The sequence below is a fragment of the Bos grunniens genome, chromosome 4 (genome assembly GCF_055505025.1).
Source record: "Bos grunniens cultivar Pamir isolate PY7600 chromosome 4, Bosgru_T2T1.0, whole genome shotgun sequence".
Taxonomy (NCBI): domain Eukaryota; kingdom Metazoa; phylum Chordata; class Mammalia; order Artiodactyla; family Bovidae; genus Bos; species Bos grunniens.
In genome coordinates this window covers 53,908,313-53,933,300 of record NC_141168.1, presented here as the reverse complement: position 1 = coordinate 53,933,300, position 24,988 = coordinate 53,908,313, and the positions used below count along the sequence as shown (strand labels likewise).

Genomic DNA, 24,988 nt, shown 5'->3' with positions numbered 1-24,988 from the left:
GCATGACTTCATTCACATGTCCCATACTTTCAGAACAGTTAGATCAAGTTACGATTTGATGTCAAATATCTAATTACAAGTTCTGATTTTCTCTCTCTTGTATAGCTCTCCTTATTTGTGAAAGCCTTTTATATTAACTATATAACTGAGTATCCTTTAATTTTTTTTTTCCTATTCTGTGCTAGAGATCTTGGTTAGGTTAATGTTTATCTGACATTTATGAAATCATTCGGAGGTGAGGGATGTGGCAATATGCTATCCTGCTGAGGGAGTAGTGCAGAGCATGTAACATTTAGTACAATGGTGCATGAAATGGCAGAGCAACTTTTCTTCCTTTCACTTACAAGGATGCTTTCTGAAGCCTCTTTTTGATGTGGCATCTGTGAATGGAGGGGCTCAGCTACAAGGTGTATTGTTAAACACATTTGCTTTGTGTACCCAACTCTTTCCTTAGAATGATCTCTAGAAAATATCAGAGGACACTGGAGTTCAGAACAGTTCTTGGCATGAGACCACCCAAAACATTCCACTCTGATCATCATTATGGGGGATCCAAGAGATGGCTCAAATGCAAAAGGAGGCAGTGTAAAACTGACGGCCTCCTTCCAGATGCTGAAAACTCATTCTAGGTCATACAACTGCAGCAATACAATGACTATACATGCATTTTCCAGAAACTTAATAGATGTCACTACTTTCATTTTGTCATTTCCAACTTTTACATATCATAAGCCATTAAGACTATGCAAGTTTTATGAGCATTTACCTCAAAACCTGTCTCAAGCAATGGATTTCAAATTTGGGAGTATCATCAAGGTTTATCCTTAATTTATCCCCACTAATTGTCCTGCTGTTCCTAGGTAAGGAAAAATGTTCAGGCATTGGATAACCAGTCCATTATCATGAAAAGGAGGCAAAATTAACTGATACTATGGGTAACTAATTTCAGTACTTTTACTCCTGCTTATTTAATAATCATTTAGAGGCAGTCAAAATTCCCAAATAACCAAATGTAGCCTAGCAACAAGTAAGCGTCAACATTCCAGCTCTGGATGAATGGGTTTCAAATTCTAGCATGGATTAGAATCACTTAAATGACTTGGGATCACACGCACTGTTGGGTCCCATCTCAGGAGTTTCTGAGTCAGCAGGTGTCAGGTGGGACCCAGTAGTCTGCAATTCTAATAAGTTTTCAGATGCTGCTGTCCTTGGACCACTCTGAGATCCACTGATCTGGATCTGAGACCCTAGGGAAAGTACTTATCTTCTCTAAAGTTTAGTTTATCACTGTAAAAGGGGAGTACTTAGATTAAATAAGATGTTTATAGAGAACCTTGTGTCATGCCAACACTGAGTGCTCTATAAATGGTACCTGTTATTAAAATAACTCAAATTCAATTTTAGAAAGAAAAAATGTATGCTAATGTGCTTATATATGTCATATAAATTACACATACCCACTCTTTAACCTATATACCCAAACCACCTCATTTTAGACAAAGGTTCTACTTATAAGGGCTATTATTTCAAAAAGAAGAAAATGCATCAAGGAGCCTATTGGTTCTGAGTAGTTAATGTGTAACATTTCTTATAAAGCTCTATTTGTTTGTACAAAGCTTGTTGTGTCTGTGTTCAGAAGGGAGGGGGCAGTTAGGGGAGCTTTCTCCCTCCATGTTGAACAGCAGCAGGAAACTAGGAATCCCTGTAAGCAAAGATGATTTAAATCATGAAAACCTCTGAAATAATCCTAAGCATCAGGATGAAAATCTCCAAGTTTACAGTCCCCCTTTCCTTTGCACTAAAAGTAGTCCAACAGGGAAGAGAAAAAAGGAAAAGTTGAGACTGGCTGTGATTATTTCGGCTTTGAAGCAGCATTTACCCTTCAAGTCTCCTCTCTCTTCACAAAGTCAACATCTCTGGGCTCAGTCTCCAAATAAAGTAAAAGGTAGGGGAAAAACAGGGATGGGGCAAGGCAGAAATGGTGTTATCTTCAACTTCCTCTCGACCTCCAAGGTAAGCAGCTGGGTTCTCCTCTGTCCTAGCTCCAACAGAGGGGTAATGAGATGAGCATCCCGCACTGCCCCTCACACAGCCAGCAATCACAAAGCAGTAGCATTCTGTGACAAGCAGAGTGCACCCCCAGGCACCCAGTGCTGAACCCCATATCGTCTGCATTTTCTTGCAGGTGGAAGTGGTGGCATCTTCCTTCCAGTGTGAAATTTCCATACTAAGAAGTCAGTCTGGAGGGAAATTTAGGGCTTAGCAACTGAGCTTTGTAAACTTTCCATTTCTGATTTGGGACAAATAAGCCCCATTTTCTGGTAGGTTAATTAACTGTGCATATGTCATGATGATGAGAATATAAACAGCAATAGAGTTAACCTCTGTAAGTACTTACTGGGCTTCCCTGGTGGCTCAGATGGTAAAGCACCTGTCTGCAATGCTGGACACCCAGGTTCGATCCCTGGGTTGGGAAGATCCTCTGAAGAAAAAAATGGCAGCCCACTCCAGTACTCTTGCCTAGAAAATCCCATGGACGGAGGAGCCTGGTAGGCTACAGTCCACGGGGTCGCAGAGAGTCGGACAGGACTGAGAGACTTCACTTTCACTTTCAAATTCTTACTATATGCCAAATTTCTAATCTTTTCACATGCATAAACCTACTTAATCTTTACAATAATCTTATTAGGGAAATCAAATCATCATTCTCATTTTACAGATGAGGAAGCTGAGGCACAGAAAAGTAAATTGCCTAAGGGCACAACACTACCAGAAAGTCCATGATTTTAATCACTCCACAAAGTCATAAAATTTGATAGATACTGGTTAGGGGGTCCTAATTGTCATGGTGAATATACTTTTAGTACTGAAATCAGGACACACAGTGGACAATATAATTGGTACTGTCTTCGAAATTCAAGGATGAATGAGAAGCCCCAAAATGCAGGTAGCTCAGGGATGGTGGAGAAGACCTTTTGTGGGAAAACTTGAAGACCCTGGAGACAGCAACCTCAAATTGACCCTGCTCCAGATCCCTTGTGGTCTTAGCAAGTCTTTTAATCTTTCAGAATTTCTATAACCTGACCTGTAAAAACAGACTGGTATTAGGATTAAGTTACCTAAATTTTTTATACAATGTTACAGAAATATCAGCTTTATATTGTTTCATGGCACATTAGCAAGTTTCCAGGCAGGAAAGCCTGGGAAAATTATGTAAGGCTCATGACACATAAGGATTTATTTAAGAACTAACTTCTTTAAAATATTAGGTTTTCCTATTAAAAGATGGCTCTCTATTAATTTAGCTCTTCTTTAAGATAAACTGATTTTTAATAAATTAGATGTAAATTAGCAGGTCACTATCTCATGGGTTCTTTTTTAACAAAGCACATAAGAAACAATAATAATGAAATAGAAAAGAAACAAAATCAAATCTTGAAAAGCACACCCTGTCTCCTCCTCCAGGGGTCTCCATTCCACATCCGGGTCAATTAATCAATCAAAATGTAAAGAACACTTACTCAGGGCTGTCTGGATGTCCTTTTCTCCATTTTTCACTTCAGTCAAAAATCCTTTCAAAAATTTGAGACCTCTAAAACAAAAAAGAGGAGGAAACATTATTTCCAAAGTTCACTTATATTGAATGGGTATGAAAAAATGGCAGACATAAGCTTCTTTTTCAACAGTATCTTGGGCACAGCAATAAACAGATCAAGTCACATGGCTGTCCTTTCTGTTTCTTCCCTGTGATTTCCCTTTAGCTTGCTCTAGATCATTCTTATCTGAAATACCTAAACAGTGGTTTTCAAAATGTGGTCCCAAGACCAGCAACTTCAGCATCATCTGGAAACTAGTCAGTAATGCAAATTTCAGGGCCCCACTCCAGACTTGCTGAATCAGAAACTGTGGGTTTTGGGTGGGGCAATCTCTGTTTTTTTCAATAAGCTCTCCAGGTGATTCTGATGCTGCTACAGTTTGTGATCCACTGACTTAAAGACAAATGAATCAGCTTTACTGTCCTTTATGATTCCTATCTTATATATTCTATTAATATAAACAATGTTTTATCACTATCAAGACAGAGGCAAAAAAAAAAGTTGGCGTTCTATTCATCAGGCCTTCTGTACAATTGCGTTACAGCCTCCACTTAGAAGTAGCCTCCTTCACCTAACAATTTTATTGCAGGTAACATTTCAACTTGACTAGATTTCACCGGCTGCCCCACCCTGGCCACCTCACCTCTTCAGCCACAGGAGGGCTTCCGTAGCTGAGTTCCTAACCTGGGCTACATCGGCCTCCACTTCGTGTAGCACAATCTTCTGGAGTGTGGTAAACTCTTCTTTGTTAGTGATATACTTCTGGTTTACTTTCTGCAGGAAAAGCAGAGAAATAAGTTAAAAGTGCTAAAGCTATCAAGCAAGTCTGTTTACTTAAGTTTGTTAAGCAGGCCTCTAAGAAATTAAAATAAATTAAGCCTCTATTACCTTCTTCTTTATGTTTTCCAAGTAATCTGTTTTATTTGTTTGAGAATTCTTATTGGGTTTAACCCAGATTTAAATAGTTAGTTTGAGGGTTTTAAGGCACTGTTTTTAAAGAACTTTTTTTTCCTGTGAGAAGCTCTTACAGCTGGCCTATGCTTTTCAACCTGAGTATAAGCTCAACAACCATTTGTTTTTGAATACAATTTCATGCAACTACTCCCTCCAAATAAAGTCTTCAGAGACAAGCTAGTATACTCACTTTAATATTTCCAACTAGATCCATCTTAACAGGAGCAAACACCGTAGGGCCAAGTTTGTCTAGAAGAAAAAATTGAGAACATCATTGAAAAAGGTATTTTTTCAAGTGGAAAATAAATTTAATGGATAACACCCCAACTTTCATTTTTTGCTTTTAAATCATTTTCTAAACATAAGCTTCAAAGATTTTTGGGACACTGTCATTACTTTTTTCTACTATACTGCTCTTTAATGAGTAAACACAATGAGGCCTTACGGGCCCATGAGGATAATCTTGTAAGCTGAGAATGTATATTGTAATCCTTAGGGCTGCACTGTCCAATATGGTAGCCAGTACATATGTGGCTATTGAGCACCTGGCAATCAGTGTATCTATTCCAAACTGAAATGTGCAGTAATTATAAATGTACCAGACTTCAAAGACTTAGTACCAAAATTAAAAAAAAAAGGGGCTCATTAATGATTTTTTTATACTGAGTCCAAGTTCAGATGACACATTGTATATATCAAGTTAGATAAAATAATTATTAAAATTAGCTTTATCTGTTTTGCTTTACAAATTTAATATGCCTGCTAGAAAATTTTAAATTATATATAGTAACTTAAATATTTTTGTTGGAAGAGCAAATTAAAAGAAAAAAAAATAACACAAAGAGTATAGCTAAAAAGACAAAATGTAATAAAATTCTAAAATACATGACTCATCCAAAAGAAAGGCAAGAACAAAGGTAGCTAAAAAGCTAAAAGAGGAAGTAAAACAGAATATGAAAAAACAACTAATTGGCTAGAAATCAAGAAAGGAGTACACAAGGAAAAATATATGAGACAAATACAAAATAAGTAGCCAAGATGGTAGAAACAGCAAGATAGCAAGCTTAAATTCATCCAAACAATGTAATTTATTACATTAACTACAGGAAAAAATGATAATTTCAAAAAATACAGAAAATACATTTTATAAAACTAACTCATTCATGATTATAAAAAAACTACTCAATATACAACTCAACTGTATCTGTATGCTATTAATGAACAATTAGAAAATGATATACTTCTCCTGATAGCATAAAGAAACATAAAATTTTAAAATCTATTCATAACAAAAGATGTGTAAGAGTCTCATGCCCTACTGACTTAGCTAGCTGGGTGGCTTCAAAAGACGTTGTAAGACCTTTACACTATACAAAACATTGCTGTGAAAAATAAAAACTTAAGTAAATAGATATGGCACATTCATAGAAGACACGTTCATAGAACACTCAATGTTGTTTGAGGTATCAATTTCCTAGTAACTGGTTACAGATTCAACTGAATCCCAACAGACTTTTTAATAGAAATTGAAAAGCTAAAATTCACATGGACATTCAAAGGACCTAGAATTGCCAAACATCTTGAAGAAGATGATTTACATTATCTGATTTCAAGCCTTACAACTGAAGCACAGTAATTAAGATACTGTAATTCTAGGGTAACGAAAAACAGATTGTTGAAACAGAAGAGAGTCCAGAAACAGATCCACACTTATGGGGTCAACTGATTTTCAAAAAACTGCCAAGTAACATAAACGGAAAAGATGCTTTTACAACAACAACAACAAAATGGTTCTTGAACAACAAGGTAAAGGAAAAGAAAAAAAGGAATCTCAACCCTTACCTCACACCACATAGAAAACTGATTTCAAGATGGATCACAGATGTAAACACAAAAAATAAAGAGTGTAGAAGACAACACCAAAGAGTATTTTCCTGACTCTGGGGATAAGCAAAGATTTCTTAGGATACTGCAAGTACTAACTATAAAAGAAATAAAATAAATCGATTTAATGAAAATTAAAAACTCCACTCTTCAAAAGAAATCATTAAAAAAAGAAGCAAGCAAGTCACAGTCTGGGGGGAAATATTCATAATGAGAATGCCTACAATGAAACATTATTCAGAACACACAAATAACTCTTTCAACTCAATAATAAAAAGAAAACTAACCAACTTTTAAAAATAAATTAAAGATATGAACAGACTTCACGAAGGAAGAGACAGTAATGGTTGATATATGAAAAAGTGCTCAACATCATTAGTCATTGGGGAAATAAAAATTAAAGGCACAACAAGATACCACTGAACACTCACAGGAATGGCGAAAACCAAACATACTGACACCATCAAGTGCTAGTGAGGATGTGAAGCAACCAGAATACTCATACACTACTGTTAGAAGTGTACAAGGGTACAACCTCTCTACGAAATTAGAGGTATAAACCCTATGAATCAGCAATTCACTCTAAGTTATTAAGAAAAATGAAAACATGTGCCCACAGACACAAAAATATTAAGAGCAATTTCACTTATAACAGCCCCAAACAGGGGCTTCTCTGGTGGCTCAGTGGTTAAGAATCCACCTGTCAGTGCAGAAAACATGGGTTTGATCCCTGGATCAGAAAGATCCCCTGGAGAAGGAAATGGCAACCCACTCCAGTTTTACTGCTTGGGAAATTCCATGGCCAGAGGAGCCTGGCAGGCCACAGTCCCTGGGGTCATAAAAGAGTCGGATATGACTTAAGAGACTAAACAACAGCAACAAAGCCCCAAATAAGAAATTACCCAAATGTCTATCAGTAGAAGACTGAATAAACAAACTGGGGTATACTCCCTTAATGGAACACTATTCAGCAATAAAAAGGAATGAGTTACTAATAAACGTAACAACAAAGATGAAAACTTTACATCGAGAGTGTCCTGTAAGAGTACATAACACGAGTCCACTTATTTGCAATCTTAAAACACACAAAACTAATCCACAGTGACAGAAAGCAGTACGGTTGCCTTGGGCTCACTGACAGTTTGGGGACTGACTGGAATAGGGGACATTCTGGGATAATGAAAGCATATTCTATCTTGATAGAGGAGTGGATTACACCAGTAGATGCGTTTGTCAAAACTCATTAAATCATAACAGTTAAGTTCTATGCAAAATAAACCTTGACTTAAAAAAGAGATACATAGTTAAATGGATTCTATAGCAAACTTTAACACAGTAGCAATTCCTGGTATTACTGGCTTTATAAAAAGTCAATGGAATTTAAACTTAAAGTTATATATGTAATGTTTTTAATCTGAAAAAATTTTAGGTGGTAAAATGCTTTTTCATAGAGTTGCTGTTATTGTTCACTTGCTAAGCTGTGTCTGACTCTTTGGGACCCCATGGACTGCAGCACGCTAGGCTCCTCTGTCCTCCACTATCTCCCAGAGTTTGTTCAAATTCGTGTCCATTTTCATACTACTAATGGATTTGAAGATCTGTTCTTCAACTACTAATACTTTCACTTTTGCTCTTAAATATGATTTCTAGAAAACAGAATTCCCTTTTTTCATTACACACCTCTGGGATCACTATTAATCATAATTAGAAATGAAATGGAAATATGTGATAATGCTTAAGGTCACACAGTTTTAACTGTATGTGGCTGGTGATATGAAGAGGTAGATAAGAAGGGTCATCTAACTGTACACATAGTTCCGTGTATTTTTACTACAAAATAACTTTATTGAAACAGATTCCAGAGACTAATGAATTTAAGGCAAATCTAGCAATCTTACCTAATACTGGAACCACAGCATAACATGATGCTAAGAATGCTTCTGTGGGAATGCCACTGTCTTCCAGAAGTTCAATGTCACTAAAGCTAAACAATTTAGTGATACAAAGGAGGAAAGATTAAAAATACACCATTAGCATGCTCTGCAGTTCAGAGGTAGTCATGAAAACAGCTGCCCCTCTGAGAATAAATCATTTAGCCTTATTCACAAATATGACCCAGTGATTGTTTTCCTATTATAACACAGTCTAATAAAATCACTTTCCAAAGATAATGCAAGCTAAATCTTATTGACAGCATATATTCTTGCAATCCAATTCCTTCTTATCCACTGCTTCACACAAGCTGAACAATAAAGCAGACACGTGGTATACCACAATCTCTATTCTGGAGGAAGACTGGTATCCAAGTGTCAGTGATTTGAAAGAGTAGAGAATACCTGGTGTTCATGGTACTAAAGAAAGTTGGGATGACTTCTTGGTCTTCTTCCCAATGGGATTCTGGAGAGCTGCTTGTGGAGTGCAATTCAGGCTGTGCCAAGTCGCTGTCATGATTTCCCAGGCTTTCCTCTCCATCTTCCTTCATCATTTCACCCTGGACTATATAGTAGAAGATACCTATTAGTAACCTTTATTTATTACAAAGTTTAATATATATACATATTCATTGTTAAACATTTCTAACACAGAAAAGTGTAAAGAAAGAAAAATCAGTGAGTGAAATATTACACATCACACACAAAACTGGGTTTAAATATATGTAAATTTTCATCCAGCTGCTTTTCACTGATATCATAAATATTTTCATTATCACTCAATACATTTCAAAACATGATTTTAACGATCATATAATACTGCATCATGCTTATGTGAAGGGCATTTAGGTGGTTTCTAAAATTTTAGTATTGTAAATAGAGTTGAGCCTCATTATTAGTGTATTCTATCTTTGCAGATTTGCTTGCCTGTTGAAGTTTATTTGTAATACTAAAATCAATGCTTATGGCATTCTTGCAGTCATTCTAGATATGTGCAGAGTGGTAAAAAAAAAAAACTGAGTTACCTCACACACATGTTCCCAGCTGAGGCTAAACCAGGTGCTGCTGCCTTCTTGTTTAACCTTTCACACTGTACACAAATGTGTTTATGTAGTGCCATGGTTTTTGCATTTGTGTGCATTTCATTGTTGATTTTGCTGTTTAAAAGGCCCTCCATGGAGAAGGAAATGGCAACCCACTCTAGTGTTCTTGCCTGGAGAATCCCAGGGATGGGGGAGCCTGGTGGGCTGCCATCTCTGGGATCGCACAGAGTCGGACACAACTGAAGTGACTTAGCAGCAGCAGCAGCAGCAGGCATAACAAGCCCTCAATCAAAGTTAGGTATTTCTCTCCATAGCTTTTTCATGGGATAAGGAAAGCTTTCCTAGGAGCATTCTGAACAGACTTGCCCACATTCCTCATTGGCCAGACCTGGGTGTGCCTTCTCCTGACCAATCACCAGCAAAGGAAATGCAGTTATGTTAATTATCATGTCAATTCTCCAGCAGTTTCCCTGAGGCTCATGCTACATATAGGGAGTTGGGATGGTGGGGGAAAGATACCTGCACAAAATCAAATTCTGAGAGGGAGGAGTAGTGGGAAAAAGTGCAGAGGAAGAGAACTGCGGAAGCTCCCTCAATAGCTTGCAAACTGCAGACAGGTGAGGGTGGCTATCCTAGATTGCCCAGCCATCAGTTGATCCTCCAGCTGACTGAAAATGCAGAGTTCAGTTAGGTTGACCCAGACCAGAAAATTTCCCCAACTGACCCACAGGATCAGGGGCTAAATAAAAGGATGATTGTTTTAAAAAAATAAATAAATAAAAAAGGCCCTCCAAGGGTAGTGCTTTCTAGTGTTCTAAGCATAAGAAGGCTGTGATGTGCCTTATGGAAAAACACATGTTATTTAATACATAAGCTTATATAAAATAAGCTTTGTTCAGGCATGAGTTATAGCGCTATGCTATGGGTTCAATGTTTAATGTGTCAACAATATAAACACAGTGTCTTTTTTTTCCCTTTGGGAGAAGAGATATTTTTTCTTTTCTTTCTTTTTAAAATTTTTATTGGAGTATAGTTGATTTACAATGTTGTGTTAGTTTCAGGCATACAAGCAAAGTGAATCAGGTATATATACATATATCCACTCTTTTTTAGATTCTTTTCCCATATAGGCCATTACAGAGTACTGAGTAGATTCCTTGTGCTATACAGTAGGGCTTTCTCAGTTATCTATTTTATACATGTGCGTGTGTGCTGAGTCATTTCAGTCATGTCTGACTCTTTGCGATGCTATAGACTGTAGCCCCCCAGGCTCCTCTGTCCATGGGATTCTCCAGGCAAGAATACTGGAGAGGGTTGCCATGTCCTCCTGCAGGGGATCTTCCTGACCCAGGGATCAAGCCCGTGCCTCTTACGTCTCCTGCACTGGCAGATGGGTTCTTTCCCACTAGTGTCACGTGGGAAGCTTTCAAGAACCTAACCATGTGTCTCCCCCAGGAGCAACGGTTCAATATTTGCTAGTTCAGGGTCTGCAGTAACGGTATAGAACACAACTTCCACAAATGAGGAGAAGTGACCATAACATCATAGAGGTCATCCCTGTCCACAGATCCCTGTCCTTAGATCGACTATTCCCTGAGGACAGATTCCTAGAAGAAAGTTACTGAGTCAGATAAACCAGAGTACTGTCTTAACTGAAATTCTCCTTTATTATTTACTCAAGGGATAAGACTTCGGTGATGTATGGACTGCTAGGTGCAGATTAACAGCTATAAAGATGCATCTTTTCTTCCCCCTACTCACCAGAGGAGATGAGGAGAAAACTTTCTAAAAAATTTTATTTTCAAACTATTTAATACTTACTTATAACACAATTAAAAGCTCTAAGACGGTTGTCATGGACTGATCTGAAGTTGGTTTTAGTGATTAGAGACAATGAAATTAGTAAATCCAAAAGGGCAGCATTTTCAACTACAGGTTATTACTTAAATTTGAAATTTGGTTTGATGAACACAGTAAAGGCCAGGTGAAAATCTGATGGTGGCTGGTGAATTCTGTCATCCTCAGGCCTCATCAGGAATCAGGAGCATGGAAAACTGAATTTCCATAATGCTGCAGACCCTTGAGTTTCACATCATAGTCTATGTTCAAAGGACTGAAATTCTGAGAAGGCTCTAACACTCATACTCTCTAAAAAGTCAGCACAGACAGCTACAGCTCACTGAAGCCCAGGAACATCACAGCTAAGAACAGTGAGGGGGAAAATCCCTCTTCACTCTGCTTTCTCAACATGGGGGTCAGATGGGATGGCAGAATGTGTCATGTGACCTGTGTCATCTAACCGACATCTGCCTCAGGAGCTGCCTGGCACACTGTCTTGAAGTCAATCCCTAACAAGGATCACATCACGGATAATGAATCAAACCCCCACGATTCTTTTAGTCAATAGTTTGGTTCACATCTTTTTTGTTTTTACCTGTTATATTATCATCTGTATTTTCTTCACTTGATATGCTGCAATCTGTCTCTGCAGGTTTCAAACATAAGGAGCTCTTGTTTCTCACTAGGATTTCTTCATCATCATTTATTTCCATATTTAAAGATCCATTTTCACAACTGTTTAACTCCATTTGCCTAAAATTTTTTAAAAGGAAAAAAGTCCAATTACTTCGTTATAAATACACTGCACAGATGATCTAATTCTGAGGGTTGGAAGAAAGGGTTGACAATTACCAATTTCTTTTAACACTGATTAAAAAACAGAATTGTGAAATCAAGCCAAATCTCTCACCCCACCCTCCTGCTTCCAAGATGGGTACTGGAGCAGGCCTGACTCCAGGCTGAATGGCTCTTTATGTACCCTAAGCTTACTCAAACTTCCTGCTCCCCACCAGCAACAGGAAATATTCACTGACAGCTCTTTGGTTTCCAAACAACTTTTTTACAGGTACCACATTTAACACTTTCCTCACTTTCCTCAGCTTCTCCCTGGGAGGTTTTTTCTATTCTCAGGTCTCAAATCACTGACTACTTCCATTTGTTTGCCTAGCAATTAACTGACTAGAAGCAACAAGCTGTAGTCCAGGAAGACAGAAAAAACTTGGGAAGACACAATACATCCTGAGACTCTGTTGCTCTTCAGGGTAACAGAAAAGGCTATTCAACATACAAGTGAAATAGCTGATTCTGTTTAAGGGACAATCATAACACCTTATAAATAACTAAACTCAGCCAAATTAGAACAAAGACACTTTCTTCTAGGGGGCTTCCCTGGTGGCTCAGATGGTAAAGAATTCCTCAGATGCAGGAAACCGGGGTTTGACTCCTGGGTTAGGAAGATGCCCTGGAGAAGGGAATGGCTATCCACTCCAGTATTCTTGCCAGTATTATGCTAATAAAATTAAAGAGGGAAAAAAAGAATAAAGGGAAAAGGTCCAAGCTATGTGGTGATTCCAGAAAAACCATTTGTTTTGTAAAAAATACACTATATTTCAACTCAGTAATTAAAAATATGAGTATATATTGATGAAATACTTCAAAAGAAAAAACATCTACAAAATGTTCCTTGTAGAAATATTTAGATCAAGAGAAAATTGTTAACCAAACCAAGGAACAATCTTTGTACTAAAGAAGCAAACAGTATATAAAGAGATGAAATACTAAATTATAACTTGAAAAGACAGATACACAGACTATGTCAAAATATGGAAATGCTTATATGAAATAATAACCAAGTAAAGACCTTATTTAATAACTGGAAGACAACTGTGTAAATATGTACTTTTTTCCAATAATTCAGATTTTGATATTACATCCTTTTTCCAACCTGTAAAGCTATCTTTTTATTTTTAAACAAAATGCCACTGTCTTTTCTGATAAGTGAAGTGAAGTCGCGCAGTCGTGTCCAACTCTTTGTGACCCCATGAACTGTAGCCCACCAGGCTCCTCAGTCCATGGGATTTTCCAGGCGTGAATACTGGAGTGGGTTGCCATTTCCTTCTCCAGGGGATCTTCCCAACCCAGGGATCAAACCTGGGTCTCCCGCATTGTAAGCAGATGCTTTACGGTCTGAGCTACCAGGGAAGCACATTTAAATCAATGCTCAGTTCCTCCACAAGAGAGGAGGTTCCAACACTCTGGCACCAGAGAAATGAAAAGTTACTAAACAAAACGCATGAGATGCATATCCTGGGGAAATGCAAACCTCTTCACTAGTAGTCAGTGTTGAATTAAAGTTTGCATTGCTTCAGGCTCACCCAAAAGAGGAAAATCAGAGACACTGTTTCCCTTGGTATCATCTCAACCCATGAGAAAAACCACCACATGATAAAAATATTAAAAAAAAAAACAAGGAATATTGATATCCTTATTTTTATATTTTTAGAAAGAATAAAAAACAAAAACTGTTACTGTACCTTTCCAATGAATTATGAATCGGTACAATAGGATGTTTCATCTTTAAAAGAAGCAAAGAAAAGAAAGTTCACATGTTAAAACTCCCAATAGAATATATTTAGAGTTTTATCCCATTTGAGAGTGGTAAATATGATCATAACACACACTACCCTACTCAAGAGGAATCATTTTAGGTCCTGCCAAAAGAAAGGAGTCACTGAACGCAACCAGTCTTTCATAGTTATTCAAATAAGGGTACTCAGATTTCTAAGAAAAAGAAAAATGGTCTTTTGAAGGACCTAAATATGATATTCAAATGCTTGGCTTTCTTGTAATTACAATCACACTCATTACAATATTATTAAATGCCAAACTATGATACAGCATTTTACCAAACACTGGAAGTATGAAAAGTCACAGTACAGAGTTCTTGCCCTCAAGGTAATTTCAATACAGACTGAGGCTAAAACAGGGGTATGTGTAGAGGAAGAACTCTTCGCCCAACTAAGGGATTCAGGGAAAGAGATTAAATTTTGAAGGATGAGTAAAAGCTAACCAGGGAAAGACAAGTGAGAAGGGCATTCTTGGTACTGAGAAATGGCCCAAAGAAGTGCGGGAGCTATAAGCAGTTAACAGGTTTAAACCTGGTTATGACAAAAAAAAAAAAGGTTGGTGATGTGGGAAGCAGCTAAGATATTTTGACTTTAACCTGTAGGTAACAAGGGAATCACCAAGTTTTAGGTGGTCCAATTTATACTGCATGAATAGAAATACTGTAGACTGCCTGGAAGAGTAGGCAGAAGGCAGTTAGTTACAAGGTTGCCACCAATCTCAACAAGACTCACTGGACAAGGAGGCTGGAGAAAAGAGGGCAGCTACATCAGAGAGAGAGAGAGAGACATGTCTAGGTGGTAAAACTGCCAACAGTACCTGAGGGGATATGAGAGACTGAGGGCAGATATAAAAGTGCACATAAAGCAAAGTCCACTACAGTTGCCAAAGGGATCTCATCAGTTGCCTTCCTTACATAGCAGCTCAGTCTATCAATTTCTTAACTTTCCATTAGGCCCTGCTGCGGCCAAGTTGAGCTGGTCTGTTACCTTGTTGGACTTGAGCATGGCCAGCTGAGGTGACCCTGGAGGCGTGCGGTAGAGCAGCTCAGAAGTGAAGGCTGCGTTTGCAATCTGCATGCATTCTTCCAAAGTCTTGAGAAAAGTGTTACAGGTTGATTTCAGCAGAGTTCCCACATCAATTCCCTCCTATGAAACAACCAGAGTGGAAGATGCCTTTACTTTGCTAAAAAGGAAAGAGCTCAATTGTGGAATAGTCTTAGAGGTTTTATCCACCACAAAACAACAATAATAATAATCCCATCTATTTTGCTGGACAAATATGTGTACCAGTTATAAAAGAAAAAGACTAAACAAGTCTAATTTATCTATTATCCATACGCAAGCCTTACTCTCAGCCTGCCCTTCATGCTCACCCACCACTCCAGCTGAAGGCAACAACTTCTATATGACAGCAATATGTCAGGCACTAAGCTGGCATGGAGTTTCTTGTCTATAAGAGGTGGCAGACACCAGAGTCACATGGATTGACGACAAGTGAGATCAATGGAGAAACGTTTTCTGAGTAAAAAACGAGCTTCCAGAAGAGAAGCATTAGAAACCAAATATCACATTGTTTGCTTTCAGAATGGGCTTTTTGGCTTTCAGTACAGATGAGTCTAATAGGTTTTTACAACTGGAATTCTTTTGAGCATCAAATCATTTTTTTCTCCAAGTCATTTTACTTTCTCAGGGTGATATTGGATATTGATACTAATAAGCTGTTCAGAAAATAGGCCACCCCCAGATTAGAGAGTATGGTAACCACATCTTAGTGGTGTTAAAGCTATCAGATTTGGCCCAAGATGGAGTCACTCATGCTAAGCCTCACATCAGTAAACCAGAAATGTAGCCACATTTCTATGCTGGGCCTCCCAGAAAAGGCAGGCCTAGGTCAACCAGTCAGTGCTTGCCTGCTCAGTGCAAGTTACTGACCTGGCTCCAAGACTTCCCTTTGCTCCATATAAGAAAAGTAACCTTGCTTTAACCATTATAGGAAATATCCACTATGACTTCCTTGTTCCTGCTCACTTTGGTCCACAGAAATCTCTAGCCTGGTATGGCTCTTCACCGCTCCTTTCTATCTGCTGGATGGACTGGATGCTGCTCAATTCATGAACTGCTGAATAAAGCCAGTAAGATCTTTAAATTTTACTCAGTTGAATTTTGTTCTTTAACCATGACCCCTATATTTTCTTTATTATTTCTAACAAGTGAGATGTTAATGGTTATGAACCACTATGATTCAGATACCATTACAATGTGTGATTTTTTTTTCATACCACCAAGAAATTCTTGGACACCAGCCAGGTGTCCTATAGTTCCACACAATTTACCTGGAAGTAGTGTCAGGTCTCCCAGATTACATGCTCAGTCCTACAAGACTGCTTCCTACCCCCACTTCAGACACCAATGGCAAGTTCAGGGTGTCACTTGTGCTACTGACTGACCTACCATAGACTGAAGATTCCAACAACCCCCTCCTTGTGTTTGACTACTTTACCAGAGCAGCTCACAGAACTAAGAAACACATTTTACTTACTAGATCACTGGTTTATTATACAAGGGTATAACTCAGGAACAGCAAGATGGAAGAGATGCACAAGACAAGGCATGTGGGAACAGGCTTGGAGCTTCCATGCTCCCTTGACTGTGCCACTCTCCCCAGTCAACACTATTTACCAACTCAAGAGCTTTCTAAACCCCATGCTTTGAAGTTTCATTAAATGGGCACGATTGATTAAATCATTGGCCAAGGGTGACTGAGGTCAACCTGCAGTCCCTCTCTCCTCCCAGGAGGTGAGGGGGTAGGAAAAAAAGTTCCAACCCTACTTGGTAGGGTCTACTGTCAACCAGAACCTCCACCTTTAGGCACTTTTCAATAGTTGCCTTATTAACGTAACAAAAGACATCTTGATCACTTGCAGCGCAGGAAATTCCAATGGTTACTTTAGGAACTCTGTGCCAAAAACCAAAGATTCTTATTATAAACCACAGTAGGGTTTCCCTGTTGACTCAGTGGCAAAGAATCCACCTGCCAATGCAGGAGACCCAGGAAAGACAAATATGTCTTCAAGAAAATGGGAGATATCAAGGGAACATTTCATGCAAGGATGGACACAATAAAGGACAGAAATAGTAAGGACCTAACAGAAGCAGAAGAGATTAAGAAGAGGTGGCAAGAATACACAGATGAACTGTACAAAAAAGATCTTAATAACTTGGATAACCACGAAGGTGCGGTCACTCACCTAGAGCCAGACATCCTAAAGTGTGGGGTCAAGTGGGCCTTGAGAAGCATTACTATGAACAAAGCTAGTGGAGGTGATGGAATTCCAGCTGAGCTATTTCAAATCCTAAAAGATGATGCTGTGAAAGTGCTGCACTGAATATGTCAGCAAATTTGGAAGACTCAGCAGGGGCTATGTGCTGTGCTGTGCTTAGTTGCTCAGTTGTGCCTAACTCTTTGCAACCCCATGGACTGTAGCTCAGTAGGCTCTGCTGTTCATGGGGATTCTTCAGGCAAGAAAACTGGAGTGGATTGCCATGCCCTCCTCCAGGGGATCTTCCCAACCCAGGGACCAAACCCAGGTCTCCTGCATTGCAGGTGGATTCATCAACTGAGCCACAAGTCAGTTTTCATTCCAATCCCAAAGAAAAGCAATGCCAAAGAATCTTCAAACTACCATACAGTTGTGCCCATTTCACATGCTGCTGCTGCTGCTGCTGCTAAGTCACTTCAGTCGTGTCTGACTCTGTGCAACCCCACAGAAGGCAGCCCATCAGGCTCCCCGTCCCCGGGATTCTCCAGACAAGAACACTGGAATGGGTTGCCATTTCCTTCTCCAATGCATAAAAGTGAAAAGTGAAAGTGAAGTCGCTCAGTCATGTCCGACCCTCAGCGACCCCATGGACTGCAGCCTTCCAGGCTCCTCCGTCCATAGGATTTTCCAGGAAAGAGTACTGGAGTGGGCTGCTTTCCTTCTCCGTTTCACATGCTAGTAAGGTTATATTCAAAATCCTTCAAGCTAGGCTTCAGCAGTATAAGAAACGAGCACTTCCAGATGTACAAGCTGGGTTCAGAAAAGGCAGAGGAACCAGAGATCAAATTGCTAACATTCAATGGAGCATAGAGAAAAGCAAGGGAATTCCAGAAAAACATCACTTTTGCGTCACTATACTAAAGCCTTTAACTGTGTACAACAAACTGGAAAAATTTTAGAGATGGGAATACCAAACCACCTTACCTGTCCTGAGAAACCTCTATGCAGGTCAAGAAGCAACAGTCAGAACTGGTTCCAAATTGGGAAAGGATTAAGACAAGACTGTATATTGTCATCCTGCTTATTTAACTTCTACACAGAGTACATCATGTGAAATGCCAAGCTGGATGTATCCACGCTGGAATCAAGACTGCCAGGACAAACATCAACAACCTCAGATATGCAGATGATACCACTCTAACAGCAGAAAGTGAACAGAAACTAAAGAGCCTCTTGATGAGGGTGAAAGAGAAGCTGGGCTTAAAACTCAACATTCATAAATGAACATCGTGGCACCCAGTCCTATCACCTTATGACAAATAGAAGTGGGAAAGTGGAAGTAGTGACAAATTGTCTTTTTTGGGCTCCAAAATCACTGTGGATGGTGACTGCAGCCATGAAATTCAAAGACACTTGCTCTTTGGAAGGAAAGCTATGACAAACCTAGACAGTGTATTATAAAGCAGAGACATCACTTGGCCAAAAAAGGTCCATATAGTCAAAGCTATGGTTTTTTTAGTAGTCATGTACAGATGTGAAAGCTGGACGATAAAGAAAGCTGAAGGCATCAGAATTAATGCCTTCAAATTGTGGTGCTGGAGAAGACTCTTGAGAGCCCCTTGGACTGCAAGGAGGATATCAAACCAGTTAATCTCAAAGGAAATGAATTCTAAATATTCATTGGAAGGGCTGATGCTGAAGCTCCAATACTTTGGCCACCTGATGTAAAAGAGCTGACTCACCGGAAAAGACCCTGATGATGGGAAAGATTAAAGGTAAAAGGAGAACAAAGTGGCAGAGGATGCGATGGTGAGATAGTGTCACCAACTCAATGGACATGAATTTGAGCAAATTCCAAGAGATACCAAAGGACTGAGGAGCTTGGCCGGCTGCAGTCCGTGGGATCGCAACTGAACAACAACAATGAATCACAATACCATAGCCACAGTTTCATCAGCAAGTTTCCGATGCACTTACTATAAACACTTACTACTAATACAAACACTTACTATAAACACTTCTGAATTAAAAGTTGCTGCATTCACTTTCTCCTTTTCCTCTAGACCAGGGCTTCTCTTCCTTGGCTCCACTGGCATTTGGGGCTGGTTAATTATTGGAGGAGGAGATGGAGGGGGAGTGGCTCTCCTGTCCCTTCCAGATATCAAGCAGCATCTGGCCATCTGACCTCTCTCCCTCAGATGCCAACAGCACTCCCTCAGTAGTGACAACCAAAACTGTCTCAGACATGGCCTGATGTCTCCCGAGGGGCAAACTGCTCTGGCTGGAGAATCACTGCTCTAGGTTCTAACATCCCAGAAGCAGAACTGAAGTGTTTTGGTGGCCCTCCTGTTGCCCTCCCTCAGCATAGTGTCTTGTACACAACATGCTGAATTAGTAAGAGAGCTCCCCTCACCCCAAAGAGTGAAGGAAAGTGAGCTAAAACACTTTTATTAGAAAAACTTAGAGCACATATACTATTAGTAGTATAGTGCTATATTACCTAAGTAATTTAAAACTATTAATTATAATCTGCAGATTCTTCATTTTTGTAGGCACCGTTTCTCAGATAGCTTCTTTGAGAGCAGAGCAGAGACCTCTCTCTGGTTAATGTGAACCATTCAATACATAGATTAACACCGGATACATCTTTTAATATATGTTTTAGAATGAGAAAATAATAATTTCATTAATAAGTGATAAAGATTTTAATCCTTGCTGATGATGGAGAGAAATAAAGCTGTGTCTCTATTTTTGAAAGCGCTAGTCTATACTAAAGCAGAACGTCTACCCTGGTGAAATAAACCGTTACAGTCCCAACAGAGGTGACAGATATGCATAACAGACACACAAGATGCTGTCATCTTAGGGGCCACATCAGTAGCACAGAAACGGCGCTGTCAGATAGGTAAGGCTGTATTTTTAAAAGTTATGCCAACTCAGAAGACATGTATTCTAGTACATTAGTACTAAAGTTAAAAGTTCCAAATGTTATCAATTAATCCTGAATTCTTCCCAGGAAGGAAAACTATATGCTTCCATATGCTGAAATGCATACATTTCTTCTCTGTTTAAGTCTATCACTTTTTTCCTGTGAAAAACAGTACATTCCAAGGTATGGATTATGTAAGAACGTGCATCACTGGTAAGCAACATCTGGTGCTACTTTTCAAAGATGAACAGTGTTTTACCTCAGAACTGGACACACCAGTTGTGGTCACTTCTTTCGTTTTATCTACTTGCTGAACAAGAAGATCACAGTAGAGTCTTAGTTCTGACATTTTGGTTTTCAAGTTTTCAGTGTTTTCAGCAAACTCTAAATAACAAAATGATGAAAATGTAATTATCAGAATAAATAACTGATATACTAGTTAGTATACTATACAGATAAAATATAACCTATGTTTAAAGTCAGATGTTTATATTATGGGCTACAGATATTATATGACTGAAGTTATGGGAGCAAGAAAAACAGAAAAAGGAGATTCCTAGCCTTCTGAAGTAATCTACATTATTTCTTGACCCAACATATTTAATAATCACCAGTACAGGAAGAAGGAGACATATACCTCTGATTCAATTGTGTCAGAACTGGGAACAGAGTCAAAGGTTCAGAGTTTTGATCTCAGTTCTGCCACAGATTTTCTACCTGTAAACTGGGGTCACAGCTATCTGCCTGCTAACATGGTGCTCAAAACTGGAAGTAGTGGTCTGTAACATGCAATTACCACTAAGAAGGTAGCTCATGAATCAGAGGACTGGGCCAGCATGCTGCCTGGAAAGGCAAATGGTGCCCTCTGCACACCTGCTGCTTCTTCACTAGTTCGGCACTCCACCCACCCTGGCACTGAGGGCTCGGCTACAGTCATTACTGCCTCCGTTTTCTTGTCTGTGAAAAAGCCGGCACATTCTACCTGCTATGAGTCAGAGCTCACAAAGTCAAGAATTTGCTTTTGACTTAGCATTAAAAGGGCTTCCCTTGTAGCTCAGCTGGTAAAGAATCGGCCTGCAATGCAGGAGACTCCAGTTCGATTCCTGGGTCTGGAAGATCTGCTAGAGAAGGGATAGGCTACCCACTCCAGTATTTCAGCATTAAAACCAACCAAGAGGCCATCTTACTGTGTCTACCTGAAAAGTGAAGCACATCTGCCATTATGTGTCATGAGAAAGGTCCCTGAAACACTTTTCCCAGAGGCCCCTCTCTCTCCTACCAATCTTTCCAGGTGTACACTCGGGGATACAGGGTCGGAAGGCAGAGCTCAGGCAGTAAGCTCTGGCACTCGTGACCCAGGACATATAGAAAGTTATGCCATGGTTCTCAGGAGACCTGATGATGTTGAGTTAATGAGCATTAAGCAGCAGGAACCTGACAATTAAGCAGCCATCCACCCCAGGAAAAAGGAGGGGTAAGTGGGGTGTTACTGCAACAAATACTCAGATCCAAGGCTTCTCTGGCTCAGCTACCCTTTACTTGACTTTTGGTCAACTTTGTGCCAGACAAGGTACTAGGCAGTTTTATATCATCACTGATCCTTATGGTAATTCTTGTAAGGTAGGTAATTACCTTTTTCTAAAACATAAGGAAACTGAAGATGAGAGGTCCTATGCCAAGGTCACAAAGCCAGTACCCTACAAAGCCATGATTTGAACCCAGTTGTGTCTGGCTCCAAAACCTGCCCTCTTTCTACTACGACATGCTAAGAGAGAAGGGTCAGGTACAGATTGTTTAAGTTCCACTGAAATGTAGAGCACTTGCATGACATAAAAAGCTGGCTGTGGCTAGGTGCTCAGAAGCAAGCTAACAAATATGGGAACCCAGAGATGCCACCAGGTGATTCCCAGTGTTCCCAAGCCAGAGGACAATCAATACTTGCCTTTTTCCTTCTGGGTCCTACTGTCTGTCAGGCAAGCCTTGGCTGACCCCAAGGCTACCAGCCACCGCTGTCTCTCAGCCACACTTCTGGCCTTCAGGTAGAAATATTGTTCCCCAGGGATGATCAGGTCCATGCGTGTATTATCTACAGAATGAACTGGGAGCAAGGCAGAGGGAGGTCAGAAACCCAGAAGAGCCCTGTCTGGGTAGCCTCCACTCTACCCAAACTCCTGAGCTTTACTGGGGCCAGTCACTGAGGACTTCTTTCAAAAGAGGATGCCAGCCCTCCCAACTTCTCCTGGTTTATTTATCTCTTCCTAGAGATCTCTGCTGATGAAGAAGGAAAACTCTGCAATTGGCTCCAAGGTCTCACCCAAGACTATGGACTAAAAAAGAAGCACTTATATTTCCTCAGGATCTTTTAGAAGCGGAGAGAGGAAAAATCTCTCTTTTGGCCTGTGTGTGTGTAAAGCATGCTGCTCTGCAGCCAAAAAGGCTTGATGCAAACAAGTAAGGATGTGCTCTTTATCTCCTTGGGTTACTGGAAAGCAAATGAACAGAGTATTTTTACTCTTCTACCTTCCTTTACGTGTCATATTAAAAACGTTAACAACTGGAAAGCAATCAAGAACAGAGTACTTTTCCTTTTCTACCTTCCTTCACTCATTATGTAAAAAATGTGACAATTCCCTTAGAGCCTTTAGGAGAAGAAACAAGCAAGCCACACTCTCCTTCACCCTCCAAGTCCTGTGCCCCTAATTCCGTTCTAATCGGTTTCTGAGCCACACCCTCCCAGCACATCCTAAGATTCCTAAAACCAAGAAGTAAAGGCTGCTTGTAGGTCTGTTAGGTGTTTGCTTGTTTAGAGTATGGTCGTGGTAGTGAGAAGGTAGATATGTGTCCTGATTTAAACACAGAAGTGTTTGATGTTACAATAAAAACACAAGGTTAGAAAATTGCCTCAAGTGCCAGGTGAGCAGGAGACTGTGAAATGGTACTAGATGTGTGATTAACAAACACACTGCTCTCACTTATTTTCACTACCTCTTAACCAATCTTCTTGTAAAAACTGCCTGCAGTTTTAGGTCTTACTTGGAGGGTTTTTTTTGAGGGGGGAAACATAACGTATCTTTGTCTATACTTTGGAAGCAGCACAGAAAGACCTAAGAAACCAATGCTTTTTTTTTTTAATCTTGGGGGAGAAACAGAAAATTAAACCCTGCAAATCTCTTGGCTTCTCACCTTGAATTTCACAGACTGCCATCTGGATGCTCCCTTTGCAACCTTTCCAGGCATCTTCAGGAGAATCATAGTAAGATAATATCCCTCCACAGAGAAGGAACCACCGAGGCTGCCAACCTGCAAACAGAAGCAAGAGCACGGTCTCAATTACTGCTTCCCAGGACACAGACTAGGACCTAACAAAGGATGCTGGGTTCCAGCTCCAAGGAGCTTACCTTCTGGGGGAAAATTCTAAGGGAAAAAAGAAGCTAGAAGAGATCTGTATATCCGATCTCATTTTTGCATAGAAGTCTGAAGGAGCAGCAATAAATATAGTGATGATTCTCTAAGTAATGGGATTACTGATGATTTTTATTCCTTTTTCCCCCTAATACAGTACTAGTAATCTTTGGTTTTTAATTTTTCTAAGATTAAAGATTATTGCTTTCCAAACATTATTGTTAACACACTTGCTCTCTCCCCTTCTGGTTAAGAAAAATTATTATGAACCTAAAAATAAGACAAAAGATTGTACTGACCTTTCAACATTACACAAAGTGCTGTCTAACAGGCCTGCCTAAGGTCATATGATTTCTAGGAAAAGATAACTTTAATTTACTATTTGGTTTTGATCCACTGAAATGGAATAATCTTAAAGCATTCACGAGCTTAACTATTTTTACTTCAGAGAATTTCAGAGGACAAATTGTATTCAGTGGAAACTCACGTCTTATCTAGTCCTCTTACACAACCTATACTCGAGTCACACCAAACTCACTTGTTGTATTCCTGCTTCAGAGCATTCGCTCAAATTGGACTTCTTCCTAAAATGTCATCCCTGACTATCTCTTGCATAATAAGCCTTGTCAGTCTCCTCTATCAAGATTTTTTTTTTCCTCTCTCTCTGAAATGCCACAGCCCTTTAAGGATACATTTCTCTCACTGGACTCTTCTATGGCTGAGACAGTCAGAGAGAAGGTTGGTAGGGACTTTGGGCAGGGCCCCAAGGGCGGCTCAGGTACACACCTGATGGGCCATTGGGAACAGGTTCACACCAAGTACATACATAAGTCATCTACTGATGTCAAAATAGTAATGTCAGGGAACCGCTGACAGGGAAGGACTAGACCCTTTACTGGATGTCAGGAGTCCCAAGGCCTTAACTCAACACCCATACAAGTCAATTATTGGATGGAAAACCTCTTGGGATGAACTTGTAAATTTTGTTCCAGAAAGTGATGCTTCCTGGCCCTGGTTTCAAATTCTATGCAAACAAACCTGAAAGCTACTGTTCTTGACACAAACATTACAATTCAAGAAATCAAACTGATCAATCAGCACTCCAGGAGTTGGATATTACTGGTGATACTGTAGCCCTCTGCAAGTCATTATTTACATCTTATGCATCTCCCCTCACTAAAACAGAAGAATCAACTGCTAAGACTGAGAAATGAAAAAGGATTTTGAAATCACCTAGTCCAACCAGCTCTTTGACAGAAAAGGAAACCAATCCCAGACAGATTAAGTGACCTACCTAAAGTCACAAAGGAAGTATACAACAGAGCTGGGAAGAAAACTGTCTTTCTGACACTGTCCCTCCTGGCCTAACAACTCCCAAACCCTGACTCTCCATTGCCAGAAAGCTATCCTGGTATAGAACAGCAGCATCTTTGCACTTAAACTCAATTTCCATGATTATGTTTGGTGTGAAACATTCTCCAAACCTACCATGACTCTCAAGTAGAGGGAATTCAACATACCCT

The 24,988-nt window shown here is 39.6% G+C and overlaps 1 protein-coding gene across 21 annotated transcripts in view; it reads right to left on the bottom strand.

Annotated features, from left to right (window-relative positions):
- The window catches only part of PLEKHA8 (pleckstrin homology domain containing A8), a 94,902-nt gene that overhangs the window by 19,043 nt on the left and 50,871 nt on the right, over positions 1 to 24,988 (bottom strand). For 16 of the 21 annotated variants that reach the window (XR_015162498.1, XR_015162497.1, XR_015162494.1 and 13 more), the window contains exons 2-12: positions 23,247 to 23,363; positions 22,006 to 22,161; positions 20,323 to 20,447; positions 14,862 to 15,020; positions 13,782 to 13,822; positions 11,843 to 12,000; positions 8,771 to 8,930; positions 8,333 to 8,418; positions 4,741 to 4,799; positions 4,240 to 4,370; positions 3,522 to 3,592 (exon numbers count right to left, since the gene is read on the bottom strand). Coding sequence is in view for 16 of the 21 variants with exons in the window: in XM_086396415.1 (XP_086252541.1) it covers positions 3,522 to 3,592; positions 4,240 to 4,370; positions 4,741 to 4,799; positions 8,333 to 8,418; positions 8,771 to 8,930; positions 11,843 to 12,000; positions 13,782 to 13,822; positions 14,862 to 15,020; positions 20,323 to 20,447; positions 22,006 to 22,161; positions 23,247 to 23,363 (1,263 nt within the window). In the remaining 5 variants the exon portion in view is untranslated. Of the gene's footprint in view, positions 1 to 2,767; positions 3,086 to 3,521; positions 3,593 to 4,239; positions 4,371 to 4,740; positions 4,800 to 8,332; positions 8,419 to 8,770; positions 8,931 to 11,842; positions 12,001 to 13,781; positions 13,823 to 14,861; positions 15,021 to 20,322; positions 20,448 to 22,005; positions 22,162 to 23,246; positions 23,364 to 24,988 lie in introns of those variants that run through there. The other 5 variants (XM_086396427.1, XM_086396428.1, XM_086396423.1 and 2 more) reach the window with 1 other exon arrangement.